Consider the following 17,089-nt stretch of genomic DNA (forward strand, 5'->3'; position numbering starts at 1 on the left):
GTTATAATGGAATCTGAGGAGAAGGGGGGGGTCTCAAGATGCTTAAAAAAGAGGCAACACCCAACTCTACAGGCCAGAGGCCGCTGGCAGGAAAGGGTGTCTAGAGTTTCAAGCCAGGTTGATTTCCCAGAACTTGTTCCAGCTGTCTTCTGGAGATGGATGGAAGTGAGGTGGTCAGGATGGGGGAGAATAATGACCAAACTATTGTAATGATCACTCAGGAGAGAGGCGTTAAGGAAAACCCATTCATGGAGAAAGCAGAGTAGCTGCTGATGGAAGGCTGTTAGGACCAACAGAATATATTTACAGGAGAGTAAAAGCTGGGGGAAGAAAGAGGTGAAGGCTGGCTTCCATGTTGACAGCAGAGAATGAGAGGATGCCCTTCACAAAGACAGAGATGCTCAGAGGGATACCATGTCACAGAGTTCAGAAAGCTACAGCTGTTAGGTCAACATTCTTTAGGCAAAATTGGTGAGAGTACAATGAGTCTTCATGGGGCACACACACTGAGCCTAATAAAATTCTCTGGTATTCTTTTACATACAAAAGAATGGAAAGTATGGTTTCAGGACATTGGGGATGTAGCTCAGTGGTTGGACACTTTTCTATCATGCATGTCGCCCTGGGTTCAATCCTTAGCACTACAAAAAATAATCAAAAATATGATTCTGCCAGGTATGGTGGCATATGTCTGTAATTCCAGTACTTGGCATGCTGAAAGAGGAACGTTACAAGTTCAAAGCCAGCCTCAGCAACTTAGTGAGAACTTGTTTCAACAACAACAACAACAAAAAATAGGACTGGGGAGAAGGCTGGGAGTAAAATGCCTCTGGGTTCAACCTCCAGTGAAAAATAAACAACAACAAAATGTGGTTTCTGTGCTTAGTGGATTTATACTCCTATCAATGAATCATTTATTCACTATAAAAGATGAAGGTAAGGTCTCTAGTACAATGACTCACCAGAAAGTATTATTTTGTGGTTCAACTCTTGTCAAAGCATTAAGAAAATATCCTTTTTGTATTATTCTATGAATCAAACACATCACTGTTTCTTGTTTAGATGATAAATGCTTCGAGTCATTGCTTTCTGGAAAACATTTTATTTTATACAGATTAATCTGACAGCTTTTTTTCTTTGCTTATTTTTTTGCTCTTAAGGTTTTTTTTTTTTTAAGGAAGACATATTTCATTTTTAGGGTCCAAATTATATTTCAGGAAAGGGAAAGTGGGGCTGAGCAGATGGCTAAAGTCATACTAAATTATTCCCCAGGGCTGGAAAATTCTAAAATTCTATTATTTAACATTGGTTTTGTTTTGTTTATCTTACATGATTTTTTTTAAAACTACCTATGCATCAAATTAATCTTTTCCCATCATACGTGACAAGGTTTTTTTGTTTTGCTTGTGGCATTTCACAAAGAAAATTACCAGTCACTGTCTTGGTGTTTATATCTGCTTGTTTAAGCCTTTCGTGATTTATTTATATGCGTCACTTACTTAGAGGCCTAATTGAAGCCCATGAGTAGATTCTTCTTGCTGTTGAATACAATTGAGAAGATGCTTTATTCCCCTATTACTCGACAGCAACAAGCCTCTGAGATGAAAGAACGTACTGTGATAAACCTCACCTTGATTGAAGCACATTAGGGTATGTTTGTAATCGCTTTGACTGGCCTGGGCACATCCTGTGATTAGAGTCAGATTCCTAAATTTTATGGCTTTTTGTTTTGTTTTGCTTTTAAGAGGCAAACCCATAAATGTGATAAATGCAATTCCAGGATAATGGAGTTAGGAAGCCATTACTGAAGGCAATTTTAGAGGAAAATGGAGAGTGTAAAATGATGACTTTAAAATATTTAGAATTATGGAGGTGGAAATAAATTATATCTCAGACTTTGGAGGGAATTGTGTATGTGCAGGGGAAATGGAAGTCATCCCTAATTTAGAGGGAGAATTTACAGTGAAATAAAAGAGCTTGGGAGAATGGCAGGCATTGGGTTTTAATATTTTAAAAGGAACCATTTCAATTAGCTTCTGCATTTTAAAATGGCATGTGGAGACAGGCCCTACTGATGCACGGGAGGTATATTTATTCCAGCTCTTCTGACTTACTCTAACCAGGAAAAAAATTCCTTTTTTTAAAAAAAAATCATTTCTGCTTCAGTGTTTACAATTTTAACACAGCTGTTAGATGAATTCTAGAAAACAGAGGGAGCACAAAAAGCATCTAGATATTTTGTTACATTAACATTATATTTGTTTATTAGCTTAAAAACTTATCATACGGACTGTTTGATCATTATAAAGAATCTATCCATACATTTTCGCGTATCTTCACCAATTCTACTACTAATAAATGACAGAAAGCAGCAGTGGTTCTCAAACCCTATCATACCCAATGTTCTCTTTCAAAATAAACATTTTTAAGTCCCCTTATCAATTTTGAATTCGTGTTCATAGGTAACAAAAGTTACCTGCACGCATCATTTCAGAAGAATAACCATGTTGTGAGAATAGCACAAGGAGGGAATGGGCAGGAGCAATCTGTAATTAGAGAGCACGGAGCACGTACTCTAATAGATGAATGTGCAGGCGTGGGGATGAGAGAAGACGCATGCAGTGTTGGAAAGTTTTCACCTCCCTTAGGAACACTGTGCACTCAACATGAAATCGGAGATGATTCCCTGAATGGCCTCATCATCAATGGTGCTTTTCCAAAATGGACAACTCCTCATCATCAATGATCACGTTTCCAAAATGAACAACTCCCGATCAGGTTCTAATTTGTCAAAGTGAAATCTATCTTACACAGGAGTACAATTCCTAGAAAAGTCAGAGAGTACTGATATAGCTCAAAAATATTTTGTGGACTTTTTCTTGTACCAATTTTCTTTCACATAAGTCAGGTTTTTGTTTTGTTTTGTTTTGTTTTTGGTGGTACTGGGGTTCCTGGAAACTTTTCTACCTCCGGGATACACTTCCAGACCTATTTTTTTTTAAATTTGGAAATAGGGTCTCTGAAGCCAGCAAGGCTGGCTTCAAACCTATGTAATCCTCCTGTCTCCGCCTCCCAAGCATGGGGATTACAAGCGCCACCACCACGTCCAGCTGAGTCAGGTCCTTTTGCATCATTAATTGCAATTCCTTTGAGAACCTCTGGGTTTGGCCCAAAACTCAAAAGACTGTCTAAAATATAGCCGGTTCTCAGCTGATGGTGAGCTAGCTCCCTCTGAGCACACACATTTCTATTTTACTGGGAGTAACTGAGTGATGGCTAAGAGCACCTGAGATGGTTTTGGCTATCATCCTCAAGTAGTGGAAGGGCCAAAAATCTGTTCTCTCTTGCCCCTTCTTCTTTTTCCAAATTTTTTCCAGAGAAATTCTTTTTTAAAAGAGCAGTATACAGGATGTAGCCAAGATGCTAAATTCAGTAGCTTTACAGTGAAAAAATTGGTAACAAGTAGTCATCTCAAGGACTTGTCAAGCACAGGCCCACTCAGATTTGACCAGACCTGTTCTACCCGTGGTCTATGAATTTACATAGTGGACTTGTTGGCATAGGGTATACATTGTAAGTTTCATTTCTGTGGTGCTCTTGAACTTAAAGCAAGTTCTTCTTGTTCATCCTCACAATGCCAAAGGTGCTACTGGGAGGTGACTGACTAAAAGTGACCAGAAAAGGTCTCATCAGACTCATGGATGAGAGCTTGTCTGTTTTGCAGGTGTTACATGGACTATGGCCTGAAAAAGTAATATATGACACCCAGAGGTTTATATTTGCAGATGTAACACATAAAAATCTTCAAATTCTTGAAGAGTATGACAAATACTGAACTTTGCAGATCACAGCCTTAAAATGATGCCAAGGAGCCGGGCGTGGTGGCACACGCTTGTAATCCCAGCATTTGGGAGGCTGAGACAGGAGGATCCGGGTTTGTGGACAGCCTTGGCTACTTAGGCCCTTTGCAACTCAGTGAGACCCTGTTTACAAATAAAAAATAAAAAATAGGGCTGGGGGTGTAGCTTGGAAGTAAAAAGGCCCTGGGTTCCATCCCCGGGATCCCCCAAAAAATGATTTAAAGAAGATAGAATGGCAGAGCTTTGCACATTTTAAAGATGTCTCTAACAAGTGCTGCGTGTGGCCCAGCTCACTTTGCTCCCATGAAGCTCACTAAGAGCAGTGGAAATGACGGAGGAGGCACCGGGTGCCAGTGTTTTCTTCCCTACTTCAGTAAGAAACATCTTTCCTTTCTCTCTTTCCTTTGAGGGGTTCTCTAATTCCCCAGTTCTCTCACTCTGTGTGACTCCCCCCCATTTCTCTTGGGCTGGTGCCTTGCTTGACACCCTGGGAGCTGGGCATTTGATCAGGACGGCAGACTCCCGCATGAGTTCTCTGTCCACAGTGGTGGCCGGCTGCCTCCGAGGTGTTTACTAGCAAAGGAACCTCTATGTCCTCTTTCTCCACGACCATCATTACTTATCCTATGCTCAGAACTTAAATGATTGGTGACAAAGTTTTCCACTTGAAAGCAAGATATAGATTAACTACATTTGCTCTAAAGCGAACTATTTTAATTTTAATTTTTTTTTTACTTTTTGCACATTAATGCATAAACCGATTTGTGAAACTCCGGAGTTGTGGAGGCAGCATTTTATTTAGATAAAAGTATTCCATTCCATTCCATTTTCTTTTCTCTTTCTTTCTTTCTTTCTTTCTTTCCTTCTTTCTTTCTTTCATTTATTTTGTAGTACAAGGGATTGAACCCAGTGACATTTTACCTCTAACCTCCACCCCAGCTTTTTTTTAAATTTTGAAACAGGGTTTCACTAAGTTGTGGAGGGTTTTGTAAGTTGCTCAGGTTGGCCTTGAACCAGCTATTCTCCTACCTTAGCCTCTCAATTATAGGTATGCTTTACCATGCCTGGCAAGAGTAGTACTCCATTACAGAAAGTAGAATGCTTATCTTGTTTGCTAGTCGTGACCAAACCATTTCCTTTTCCTACTGTGAGAAATGAGAAAATTAAGTTGCTGTATAACCCTATCTGTAATCTGTGACAAAATCAACTCTTTAGTAACATTTGTCTCACTTAAGGACTTAGAGGGGACTCTCCTCCCCTGTTTGAAAAAGGTCAGGGGGTGAATCCATGGAAGACGTCCTGACAGATCGAGGAAGACCTTGCTGGCGCTGCTGTAGGCCAGAATGCTGTGCCCACCCTCAGCTGCACCATCCACTTGCTGTTGCCGAGGCACCTGCCCATCAGGGCAGTCTTCTCTACTGTCTCCACTTATAACAAGTGAAAGAACGCTTAGGTATGGGACTACCTTATTGTCCTTCTGAAAAAACAAAAACAAGCAGTGAAGCAAAGTGTCCCCTAAATGCCCCGCACTTGCTGGGTTTCGCATTGTATGTCCTACCTGCCTTGGAGGACAGGGAGAAATAGACTGTATTTGTTACAAGTGCCTCAGGTCAGAGACGGATGCTTCTCTTTACTTCTCTGAGGGCCTGAGTTTCATTATCTGTAAAATGATATAATAATGTAATTATACATGTTAAAATAAAATCGTGTATGAAAAGCACTTGCGTAGTGACAAGCAGATATAAGTACTAGAGAAAGTATGGCTATGGCCATAATTGATGAGACCTAGAAGGGTTAGATTATTAATCTTCATGATAAGGATCATATTTCCTCCTTCCATTCTTCCTTTCCTCCCTCCCTCCTTTCTTCCTGCTTCCCTTGTGATCGACCCTAGGGGCACTCTTCCACTAAAATACACACCCATCCCTTTTAAACATTTTTTATTTTGAAGCAGGATCTCTCTACATTGTGGAGGGTCTCACTAAGTTGCTGAGGCTGGTCTCAAACTTACGATCCTCCTGTCTTAGCCTCCCAAGTACTAGGATTGCAGGTGTGTGCCATCATGCCTGGCAAGGACTGTGTATCTTATTTAAAGGTTCTAGCTCTCAGTGGGAGGGAGCATATTCCCCCCAATTTAAGAAACTCCTTGGTTTAGACATCTCAGTCTCAAAACTTAATGGAGTTTTATTTACCCGTTTCTCAGACTGAGGAAGAAAAAGAGAAGTGATATAAGGAAACAAAGACAGCACAGAATGGGCACCTTTTATTGATTGATTGATTGATTTTTTGTGCTTTTATTAGTGCATTATAGCCTCACATCATAATGTAAATCCTGTTGACAATGACATACACGCACACAGTACCTCCCCGCACGTCTCTCCATTTTCCCCTTTCAATACAAAGTACTGACATTGACGTTGGGGTATTCACATACGGACATGTAGTCGATGGCAGTGTTTCAATGACTGAACCGCAGTCTTCCTCCTCGCCTTCCTTTAGACCACCTCCCTGGCGCCACTGAGGCTTCTCCTTCGTGACCTGGAGCCCCTCTTATATCTCAAGTACTCTCTATCTTGCGTATATTAGAGAGAGCATTTGACTTCTCTTTCTGTGCTTGGCTGATCTCACATCACATAATGTTCTCTGGGTCCTTCCATTTTCCTGCAAATGATATAGTTTTATTCTTCATTGTTGGGTAGAATTCAGTTGTGTGTATTTTCCATAATTTTGTAATCCGTTCATCTGTTGATGTGAAACCTAGGTTGGTTCCGTCATTTGGCTATCGTGAATTGTGCTGCTATGAACATAGGTATGCGTATGTTACTGTAGTTCTCTGGCTTTAACCCCTTTGGAAAGATACCCAGGAGTGGTACAGCTGGCTCATCTATGGTTAATTAATTCATTCCCACTTTTTTTTAAGGGAATCTCCACACTGATCTCCATAGCAGCTGAACTAGTTTGCAATTCCAACAACAGTGTAAAAAAGTTCCTATTTCCCACACCCTCTCCAACATTTATTGTTATTTGACTTTTTGATGACTGCCATTCTGATTGGGATTAGATGAAGTCTCAGTGCAATTTTGATTTCCATCTCCCTCATTGCTAATGATGTTGAACATGTTTGTATGTATCTCTTGGTCATCTTTATCTCTTCTTTTGTGAAGTGTCTATTCGATTCAGTTGCAATGAACACCATTTTAGAGTTCATCAGTCACTCCATGATAGGATTCCCGGTTTCTGTCTCTTGGATGTGGGCATCATCCTTGCCATAACAGGGCTGGATCACTTCATGTTGAAATAAAGACATTAAACAAACAATTTGAGTGGATGCAAGCCAAGAAGAGTTTGCTATAAACAAACAAAAAAGTTAAATTCACAGACAAAAATATGACTAGGAAATATTGCTTGTTGGGCCAAGATTGTTTAGTGTACATTTATAGATGGGCAGATTTGATTATATATTAAAGTTCATAAACTGCAAAGGCTCGGGATGCCATTCTTCTACTTCACTTCTCACTTTCCGTTAAATCTTTATTAACAGGAACACATTTTTGATGGTTAGCAACGTGTAGATACCATTGATAATTTTTTCTGTATATTATATCATAAAAATTCTCAATGTTGAAATACTGACCCCTTTATTTTTCATAATTCATTTAACTTTATTATGCTGCTGGACATAGAGATTTCTCTGAGTATTCATTATTTTAACTAGTGCAGGATAGTCATCTTCACTTATATAATGCTTTTTTTCAAGTGTTATTTCCTAGGATAGATTAGTAGACATTTCTTCTGATGTATAAAGAGTATAAACTGAATGCTGAGTAAGCATATTATTTTCTTTCATTGAGTAAACATATTTTTATCGTGTTGCCATTAATATATATATACATATATATGAATGTATAAAGGGATATATAAAGCAATATGGAATATATATGCATATATATATTCCTTTTAAATTTAGAATAAATGACACAAACCCGCCTTGTTCGTTGTTGCTGCTGTTTCTCTCTCTTTCCTGGACTTCTTAAGCTCCTGGACAGACCTGATTATCACAGTTATCTCTGCCAATAGCTATTCTCACACTGCGTTTCCAATTTTGTTATATTCGTCACTGTAACTTCATTATAGTTTGAACTAAACAACATTACTTTCTCTCCCCTCAGAGAGTCGTGATAAATATTGTCCATCTTTCTGTGGTTTGCAAGGTGCCTGGAGCTCTTTGTAGAGAAAGTATTGAAATCATAAATACCCTGGTGCTGGCTGGTGTGCAGGGGGCATGGCAGCAGGAAGGATCGGCCGCGGTGTGCCTTTCTTTGGTAAACAGGGGAATGGAGACCTAAACTCACAAGGAACCTGCTGCCATCCACTCACTTCTGATACGATGTCCTCCTGGCAGGTGGCCTCTCACCCATTTATCCACCAAATTTATTGCACAACTCAGTGCACTTGGCATTGCGTGTGCTCAAACTGGATCTGCTGCCTCTAAGAACTTGACGGCTTCTTAGGGTAGAGAGAAATGACAACAGAGAAAATCCAGCACAGTAGAAGGCATAGGAGCAAGACAGAGGAAAGAGTGGCCAGCCTATTTGGGGATGAGGAAAAAAGTGTTTCCATTACATAGGTGGAATCAGTGGAACTTTGAGGGTCAGCAGCAGTTTTCCTGAAAAGAGTTGAAAGAAGTACAAGAAGACACTTCAGAGTAAAATGACCCAGACAGGAACAGCATTGGCAAAAAATTGTGAACTCTTGCGAACAGGGTGCTTAAGACTTGGTTCTATAAATTGCTTACTTTCACCAAGTGCTCTGTGCGTGTATGTCACTATCACTCTGAACTACAACATGATACGAGTACAATACACCGATAAGTGTATATAAAAGCAAACAAATCGCTTAATATTTTTTTTTTGGTGGTACTGGGGTTCCTGGAAGCCCTTCTACCTCCAGGCTACACTCCCAGACCTATTTTATATTTTTTATTTATTTGGAAACAGGGTATTTTAAGCCAGCGAGGCTGACTATAAACCTGCGTGATCCTCCTGTCTCTGCCTCCCAAGCACAGGGATTACAAGTGTGCGCCACCACGCCCGGCACAAATCGCTTAATTTTATAAAATTGTTTATCTCTGAGGAAGTTGCAGTGCAAAGCCCACATCTGTGTGTAATGTGTCCATGTGTACAAACATGTGTACATTACATTGTGGAGATGTGCATGTGCCATTTCTTGTTTTCCCAGTTTTGACATCATATCAAAGCCTCCATCATTTTTCACATGATATGTGTTGGAAATGCTACTGGTTTGTTTTCTATGAAACCAATGGAAACATAAAATAAATACAACAAAGTATATAATAAACATCATCTTTTCTTTCCTCCTTCCTTCCTTCCCTCCCTCCCTCCCTCCCCCCTCCCTCCCCCTTCCCTCCCTCCCTTCCTTCTTTCTTTCTTTCTTTCTTTCTTTCTTTCTTTCTTTCTTTCTTTCTTTCTTTTCTTATGGTACTGGGGATCGAATCCATGGGCATTCTATCTCTGTGCTACACCTGAGCCTCTTTTTATTTTTTATTTGGAAACAGGATCTTGCTAAAAGCAATAGTGGCACAGGCAGATAATGTGGAAAGAGGAAGGAAATTCGACTTGGAGTCGATGTTCTCAATGCACGAAGCGTAGGCAGTCCAGTATCTCGAGTTTAGGGTTCTTAGCCAATTTTCTCTAGAACCTTTGCTGGACCCTGGTGATCCTCACCAAGCTCACAGAGCTCTAACCTGGGGAGTCTCCAGACACTAAGACATCTCTGAGGAATTTCGTAGTGGCTTGGGTTCTGCTCCCACCATGATATATATATATATATATATATTGCTTTCAAGGGGATCCCCATAACATTTTATATTACTTTCATAAGTTTATTGGTAAGTTGCAATTATGCATCACAGTGAGGCTCAAAGTGATACAAACACAGCACTTGGCGCGTTTCCATGTGGCTTCCATTCTCTTCCTACCCTCCTCTCTCTGGGTACACATCAGTGAGATTTGTAGTGAAATTGTAATATGTGAATGTGACCTTATTTGATCTCTTTCTCTCTTCAAACCTCATTTTCTCCTTTATCTTCTCCATCCCCTAAACCCTCTCCACTATTTTACTGGCCTCTCTCATTGATCTGAAGTGCCTTTTCTTTCCTCTTTTCTCTCGAGCCTCCACACACGAGGGAAAACACTGTGCCCTTAATTTCCCGAGATGGGCTGGTGTCACCGAGCATGATGTCCCACCATGGTACTCTTTGGGAAAGTGTGTTCTTCATCACCATCACCACTTAGATGTCTCTCACCTAACTCAGAGCTGTTCCTTAGTTGCATTTATGTCTGTACCTTCTCAGTAACTGTTAATGATTGACAAATGAATGTGAAAATAAAGAAGTAAAAAGAAGAAAGGAGTGAATGAATGAATGAAGGAAGGAAGGAAGAAAGAAAGGAAGGAAGGGAAAAGAAAGAAGAAAGGAGAGTAAAAAAGACGGAAGATCAAGAGATGAAATCCATCGCCTGGTGTTTAGAATCCGCCTCCTGCGTGAGTGTCCCACCTTACGCCACACTTACCGGTGCACGCCACTCCTCTGCCTGTTGCACACCCAGCATGGTGTCCCTCGGGCAAGGCAGCCTCCTGGCTCTGGCCTCTCTCTTTGCTGCAGTGAGTCTCTTCTGGCCGTTGTCTCTGGAAGCCTAATTCTTTTCCTTCCACTTGGAAAGCAATGGAATGGATGATTTCACTCTAATGCCTTACAGTGCCTGCCAGGAACTGGAATTGTTATATGCGTTTAACAAAGATAAATTAGTACAGGACTTGATTTCTAATTATAGGACTTACAGCATCAGAAAAGAATATATTTAGCTGGATGTGATGGCACACATCTGTAATCCTGGGGGAAGCTGAGACAGGAGGATCACAGATTTGAGGATAGTCTGAGTAATGTAGTGAGACTTTCAACAACCTAGCACGACCATGTTTCCAAATAAAAAATAAAAATAGGCTTGGGGTGTAGCACAGAGATAGAATGCCCATGGGTTCAATCTACTGTACCATAAAAAAGAAAAAGAGGAAGGAAGGAAGAATGGATGGATGGACGAATGGGTGGAAGGAAGGAAGAAGGAAAGAAAAGATGATGTTTAGGAGCTGAGGCTTTGTTGGGCTTATTTGCCTATGTGAAATCAAGCCCCAAAGAAACCTCTGGGTGTCCCTCAGCCCCTGCTTGGGATCAGTCATGGCAGGGCTGGCCCCATGGCCTTCTGCTTGGGTCCCTGCTAATCACCAGCTAGTGATTTATCTGTGAAAGCTAAATGTGTCGGTGCATGTCAGGTTGATACATAGCCATGACCTATTTAATGTTTATTGTTTTACTTTGCAAATACCCTGAAAATATTTTTAAATATATAAGGCAAAATGCTTAATGTAGTTTAAAGGGACATAATTTATTCTTTGGTAGGGGATGATTAGAGATAGCATCAATTTTTATTTTATTTTTGCTACTAGGGTTTTTACCTCTGAGCTATACCCTAAGTCCTATTTGATTTATTTTGAAACAGGGTCTCACTAAGTTGTGAGGCTGCCCTCAAACCTGTGATCCTCCTGTCTCAGCCTCTCAAATACTGGGATTACAGGCATGTGCCACCACGCCCAGGGTCAGTGCTAATCATCTGATACATTTTTTCTGATAAAACTTACTGTGTCATTTGCAGGAAAATTAGAGAATATTATGCTAAGTGACGTCGGCCAGTTGCAGAAAGTCAAGAGTTATATATTTTCTCTCCTATGCGGAAGTCAGAGAGAAAATAGGGGACAAAAGAAAGTTCAGATAATGGGAAAGACCAGTAGAATAGAGAAAGGGGGTTGGGGGAGGCAGGTGGGGAGAGAAAAGGTAAAGGGAACCGTTCACATAATGTCATGATCCTATGTGACGGCATCGCTATTTACTCACTAAAGAGAGGCCAGGAAGTGGGGCGGGTAGGATCCAGAAGGAAACATACCAAGTGGTATGTGCATGGCACGCGTGTTTGTATAATTACCATGACCAATAAAAGTCTAAAAACCCATCCTATACTGCACTGCTGAAGGTTTTCTGTAATCTAGGAGGCCAGCTGGTCATATTTTGGTGGAAAATGATGGATGCTCTCTGGCTGCAGTGCCACCTTTTGGTTTTATGAGACCTTAGCAAATGTACTGTGTAAAGCTCTTACCATATATCTTATCTCAAACTGCAAATAATGCTAATGAGATCATTTCAGTAAAAGTTTTGCTATGGCATAAAATGAGGAATAAATTTTCAGGTCATGAGGCAAAAGTAAAATAAAATAAAACTCTTATCACTAATAATTTTTAATTTTTTAATTGGTACATTGTAGTCACACATCTTAATGGAGTACAAGATGGTGGAGGCACACATCGCCCAATTAGCCCTTACCCAGTTCTCACCCCATTCCTTCCCCCTCCCTCCTTCTCATGTTTGGCTTAGTGATTGACTTTGACGTGCTTGTGAAGGTCCGTCATGTACTGAATTATTTTTCTGGTTGGGAGAAACTGCAGAATTGCTCAAAAGTTAGGCATTCTTGTGAGCTTTAGAAAACTTGTGGCATGCCGGGCGTGGTGGCGCAAGCTTGTAATCCCCGCGCTTGGGAGGCGGAGACAGGAGGATCGCGCAGGTTCGAAGCCAGGCGCGCTGGCTTAAGAAACCCTGTTTCCAAGTAAAAATATAAAAATAGGTCTGGGAGTTTAGCCCAGAGGTAGAAGGGCTTCTGGGAACCCCAGTACCACAAAAAAAAAAAAAGAAAAGAAAAAAGAAAAGAAAAGAAAACTTGCGGCACTGCCTTAAATAAAAAAGCATATTTTTCATGGTGCCATGGGGTGTTATCTCTTTTTAGCCAATTAGAACCTGATCAGAAGTCACGACGAGAGTTTCCTGGTTACCGTTCAGTCAGAGGATCTCATATCCCAGGTCCCTAGAAGCCGCTGGGCCGCACCTGGGCGGCTTCTTGGAATTGCTGATGAGCACCACCCGCCCACCTAGGCTGCACTGCAAGTGGTTTGCGTGTGGTGCTCAGATAAGTGCTTGGCATTTTGGACACACCGCACGGTCTTCTCTTGGAGTCCTTTCTGGGCCGAGTCTCTCCTCAGCATCCAGATCTGCCTGTCTGATTCTACTCACTTTCTTCCACTTAAGCAAATGGCCTTGCCTGGCCTGTCTTCAAGACGGCGCTGTCAGGCTGTACTTTATCTCTTGACTGTAGCTCTCATCCTTCCAGCTCTATCTGGGCCTTTCAGTCAAGCGATCCTTTAGCTCCTTTTTATCTTGTTTCCTTCCTTTACCTTTTATCTGCACTTTAAATGAAGGACAGAGAATGGCAACGCATGAGGGTGTGTGCGGAAGACTACTGCTCATCTTCCTAGCAGGGCACCTTGCTGCTCCTGCAAGGAAGATGAAGTCCTGGTGAAGCCCAGACTGCCCGAAATGTGGTCCTGGGACATCTTTGCAGGCTGGAGCCCTTACAGGAGTGCTGTAACAAAGCGTCAACACCCGGGTTGTTTACATGACAGGTGGCTGGGAGGCTGGTCAAGGTGTCAGCCAGTTGAGAGCTATGCCAGACCTCTCCCCAGCTTCTGGAGGTTTCTGGCACCCCCCAGCTTTCATTGGCTTGTAGAAGCACCACCCAGTCTGCCTCCTTCTTTGCCTGGCCTTCTCCCTGTATGTATGTCACTGTCCATAGGACACCAGTCCTGTTGGAACAGGGTCGCCCCTTGCAGCATGGCCTCTTCTTAGCAATTTTATTAATAGCAGTCTTGTTTCTGAATCAGGTCATGTTCTGAGGTATTGAAGTGGGGGACTTTGCCTTGTGAGTTTCGGGGACACAGTCAACTCCGCAACCCCTAAGTTGGTCATTGTGGAACATTGTAATCCTTTAGAAAAAGACCTGCAACACTTTCATCACCTTGTAGGTTTAAAATGAGCCATCCCAGGGGGTTGGTGGTGGTAGGCTGGGTTTGCAGGGTGCAGCTTCCAGAATACTGAGGTGTTTTGCGTTATGCCCGTTTCTGTCCTACCTCAAGCTGCTCAATGCTCTGTCTAGTATCTGCCAGACTTGACTCATCACTTTCAGAAAGTCACAGGCAGAGCTATAAGGGATGCAAAGATGTTGGAAAACAATCTCCACTCTTTCTGCCATCAGCACATCCTCCATCCTGCATGCTCCATGGCTTCAAAAGTATGCCTCCACTTTCTAGGCTTTGCTACCTGACTATAATTGGCAATTCATGTTTTTATATATTCTTAGGGTGTGGGGAGGGTGTTGGGGATTGAACCAACTCGTGTTCTACCTCTAAGCCACACCCCAGCCGTTTTTATTTTGAAATAGGTTCTTGATAGGTTGCTGATGGTATCATTAAATTGTGAGATTGGCCTTGAACCTGGGATCCTCCTATTTTAGCCTCCAAATCCATGTAATTATAGTTGGGCACCACCATGCTTAGCTTATTGTTTGAAAGCTTTATCTCTGGTCACTTTGAAATATTTCCTTCATCATATGCTATCCATATTTTACTTTGCACATCTTTATTTGAACATCTTCGTGGTCTAGGCACAGTTGGCACTATATGAAACCACTACCATTATTGCTTCTTATCAGCTGGTATTCTAATAGGGCTTCCATAAATGGCTAGATTCTGAGCTGTTTAATTTTTAGTCTGTCTTAAACATCCTAGGAACAGGTGCTTGTTTTGTACTTTAGAAACTCTGGGGAGGGGTCAGACTGAACAGGAACTAGTAACTGGCACTTCACCTGTGCATGAGAGGAGATTGAGAAGTGAGAGTTGATAGAGTCGCCCAAGGGTGGGGTGGAGAAAGGGCAAGGGAACCCCAGGGCACAGTTACATTTGTAAGTGAAGGGCCAAGAAAGAGGAATGAGAACTGCAGAACATTACACTAATGAGATTAGTCAGTCACAAAAAGTAAGAAGTTGGATGCTCTCCCTAATATGTGGAAGCTAGGGAGAAAAAGAGTCACAGGAGGAGCAGTAGATGAAGGAGGAGAAACCATAGATGAACAAATAAGGAGGCCTAACTGGGAGTCATGGAAGGGGAAGAGGGAAATGCCCAAGTGTATACGATGCACCAACCTATCAAATTCAATCACCAAGCCAAACATGAGAAGAAGGGAGGGGGAGGGAGTGGGGTGGGACTTGGGGAAGGGCTAAATGAGTGATGTGCGCATATGTGTCTCTACCATCTTGTATTCCATTAAGACGTATGGCTACAACGCACCAATAAAAAATTTAAAAAATGAAGCTGGGCGTGATGGCGCAGGCTTGTAATCCCAGCATTCGGGAGGCTGGGACTGGAGGATTGCGGTTCTCTGACAGCCTCAGCTACTTAGTGAGGCCCTCTGCAACTCAGTGAAACCCGGTTTCAAAATAAATAATAAAAAATAGGGCAGGGGGTGTAGCTCGGAGGTCGAATGCCCCTGGGTTCCATCCCCAGACCCGAAAAAAAAAAAAAATGAGAGGAACAAGGCTGAGCTATAGCTCAGTGGAAAGTGCTTGCTTAGCATGCCAGAGCCTGAGATCAGAGAAGGGAGGAAACCAAAGGAAAAGGACAAGCTGGCTCTGAGTGTGAGCCCCGAGACAATCAGCACCACACCAAGGGTCGCCATCACCTGCATCCACAGGGGAAGCGCAGAAATTCTCATTTTCTTCCAACACCGTGTGCTAGTACCTGAGTTAGGCTTTAATTTATATTGTTCCTCTTTTTTCCTTTATTCAAGATCTTTCTTTCTCCTTTTTTGGGGGGAGAGTAGAGGGATTGAACCCAGAGACTTTCTCCAAGCTACACTCCTAGCCCTTTTAAAAATTATATATCTATCTATCTATCATCTACCATCTAGCTATCTAGAATCATCATCATCAAACCATTTATTTATTTTGTGGTAATGGGGATTGAGTCCAGGAACAATCTATCACAAAGCTACACCTCCAGACCTATTTTATTTTTTATTTTGAACAAAATCTTGCTAGGTTGTTGAGAGTTTTGCTAAGTTGCTGAGATTAGCTTGGAACCTCCAGTCCTCCTGTCTCAGCCTTCCATGTACTAGGATTGTAGGCATTTTAATTTCCCTTTTCCTTTTTTAAAGCTTTGATTCTCTTATTATTTTTCACATTTTAAAAATCATCTCCCTTTTCTTCTTTTTTTCCCCTTCTCTGGTTTCAATCTATGACTTAGAGATAAAATGTTGTGTGCCTGTTATGTGGGTAAAGTGTTAACTCTGGTAAAGAATCACAGGTTATAGACTGAAAATCTGGAAAGCTGTGGCTTCTCTATGCATTTGACAACTGGAACCACTTGCTAAAGCTGGCTTTCGGTGGGAAGTAAACTGGTATAGACACAGGGCTCTAATTTAAGGTAGAGAGTAAATCTTAAAGTATGTTATACTTTCACTTAATCTTTTGGGGAAAGGGTACTGGGATTGTACTCAAGAAGTATTCTACCTTTGAACAACACCTCCAACCCTATTTTATTTTGAAATAGAGTCCCACTAAGTGGTGGAGGGCCTCGCTAAATTCCTGAGGCTGTCCTAGAACCTACAATTCTCCCATCTCAGCTTCCCAAGTACTGGGATCACAGGCATGCACCATCACATCCGAAACTTCACTCTTTCTCAAATGTGCTGTCTTAGAGCTGTGTTGAGGTGGTACAGGCCTATGATCCAAGCTACTCCAGAAACATTGTTGTGAGACCCTGTCTCTCAATGTGTTATATCCCTTTCTTCTTTTCCTTTTTCCATCCTGTGGTCGTCAGCCTGCACAGCGGCTCCTCCCTGGCCCTGAGCGCAGCCAAGACATAGATGAATGACAGGTGCCCTTTCCTTCCTCCACATCCGCTGGGGCCCAGGAGCCCTGTGACGTCATCACCCCAGCCCTTCCTCCTTTCTATTTTACTCTCCAAGACATCAAGTTTAATCATTCCATTCCCCAAATGCAACCATTCCTATGAAGTAACAAAAAATACTTAAAGGGCATAACTTTAGCTCTCTACTTTTACCACGTGCTATGCATTTTTAAAACATCCAGAAAGCCTAGATGTTTTCAACAAAGACTTATTTCCCACTATCCATACTGTAGCAATGAATAAAGCGCATACACATACGTAACAAAGGCTCTCATTTGGAAGTGTCTTCTAAATAGAAACACTCAGGCCTA

At 41.7% G+C, this 17,089-nt stretch overlaps 1 protein-coding gene across 1 annotated transcript in view; it reads left to right on the top strand.

The window, feature by feature from the left end:
* CD226 (CD226 molecule) overlaps positions 1-17,089 on the top strand; it is a gene marked incomplete at its 3' end in the record, with an annotated part of 69,412 nt that overhangs the window by 22,229 nt on the left and 30,094 nt on the right. The window contains exon 4 of the mRNA XM_080714664.1: positions 2,463-2,708. Coding sequence (XP_080570790.1) covers positions 2,463-2,708 — 246 coding nt within the window. The remainder of the gene's footprint in view (positions 1-2,462; positions 2,709-17,089) is intronic.

This window comes from Muscardinus avellanarius (assembly GCF_963383645.1).
Source record: "Muscardinus avellanarius genome assembly, chromosome: 17".
Classification (NCBI taxonomy): Eukaryota; Metazoa; Chordata; class Mammalia; order Rodentia; family Gliridae; genus Muscardinus; species Muscardinus avellanarius.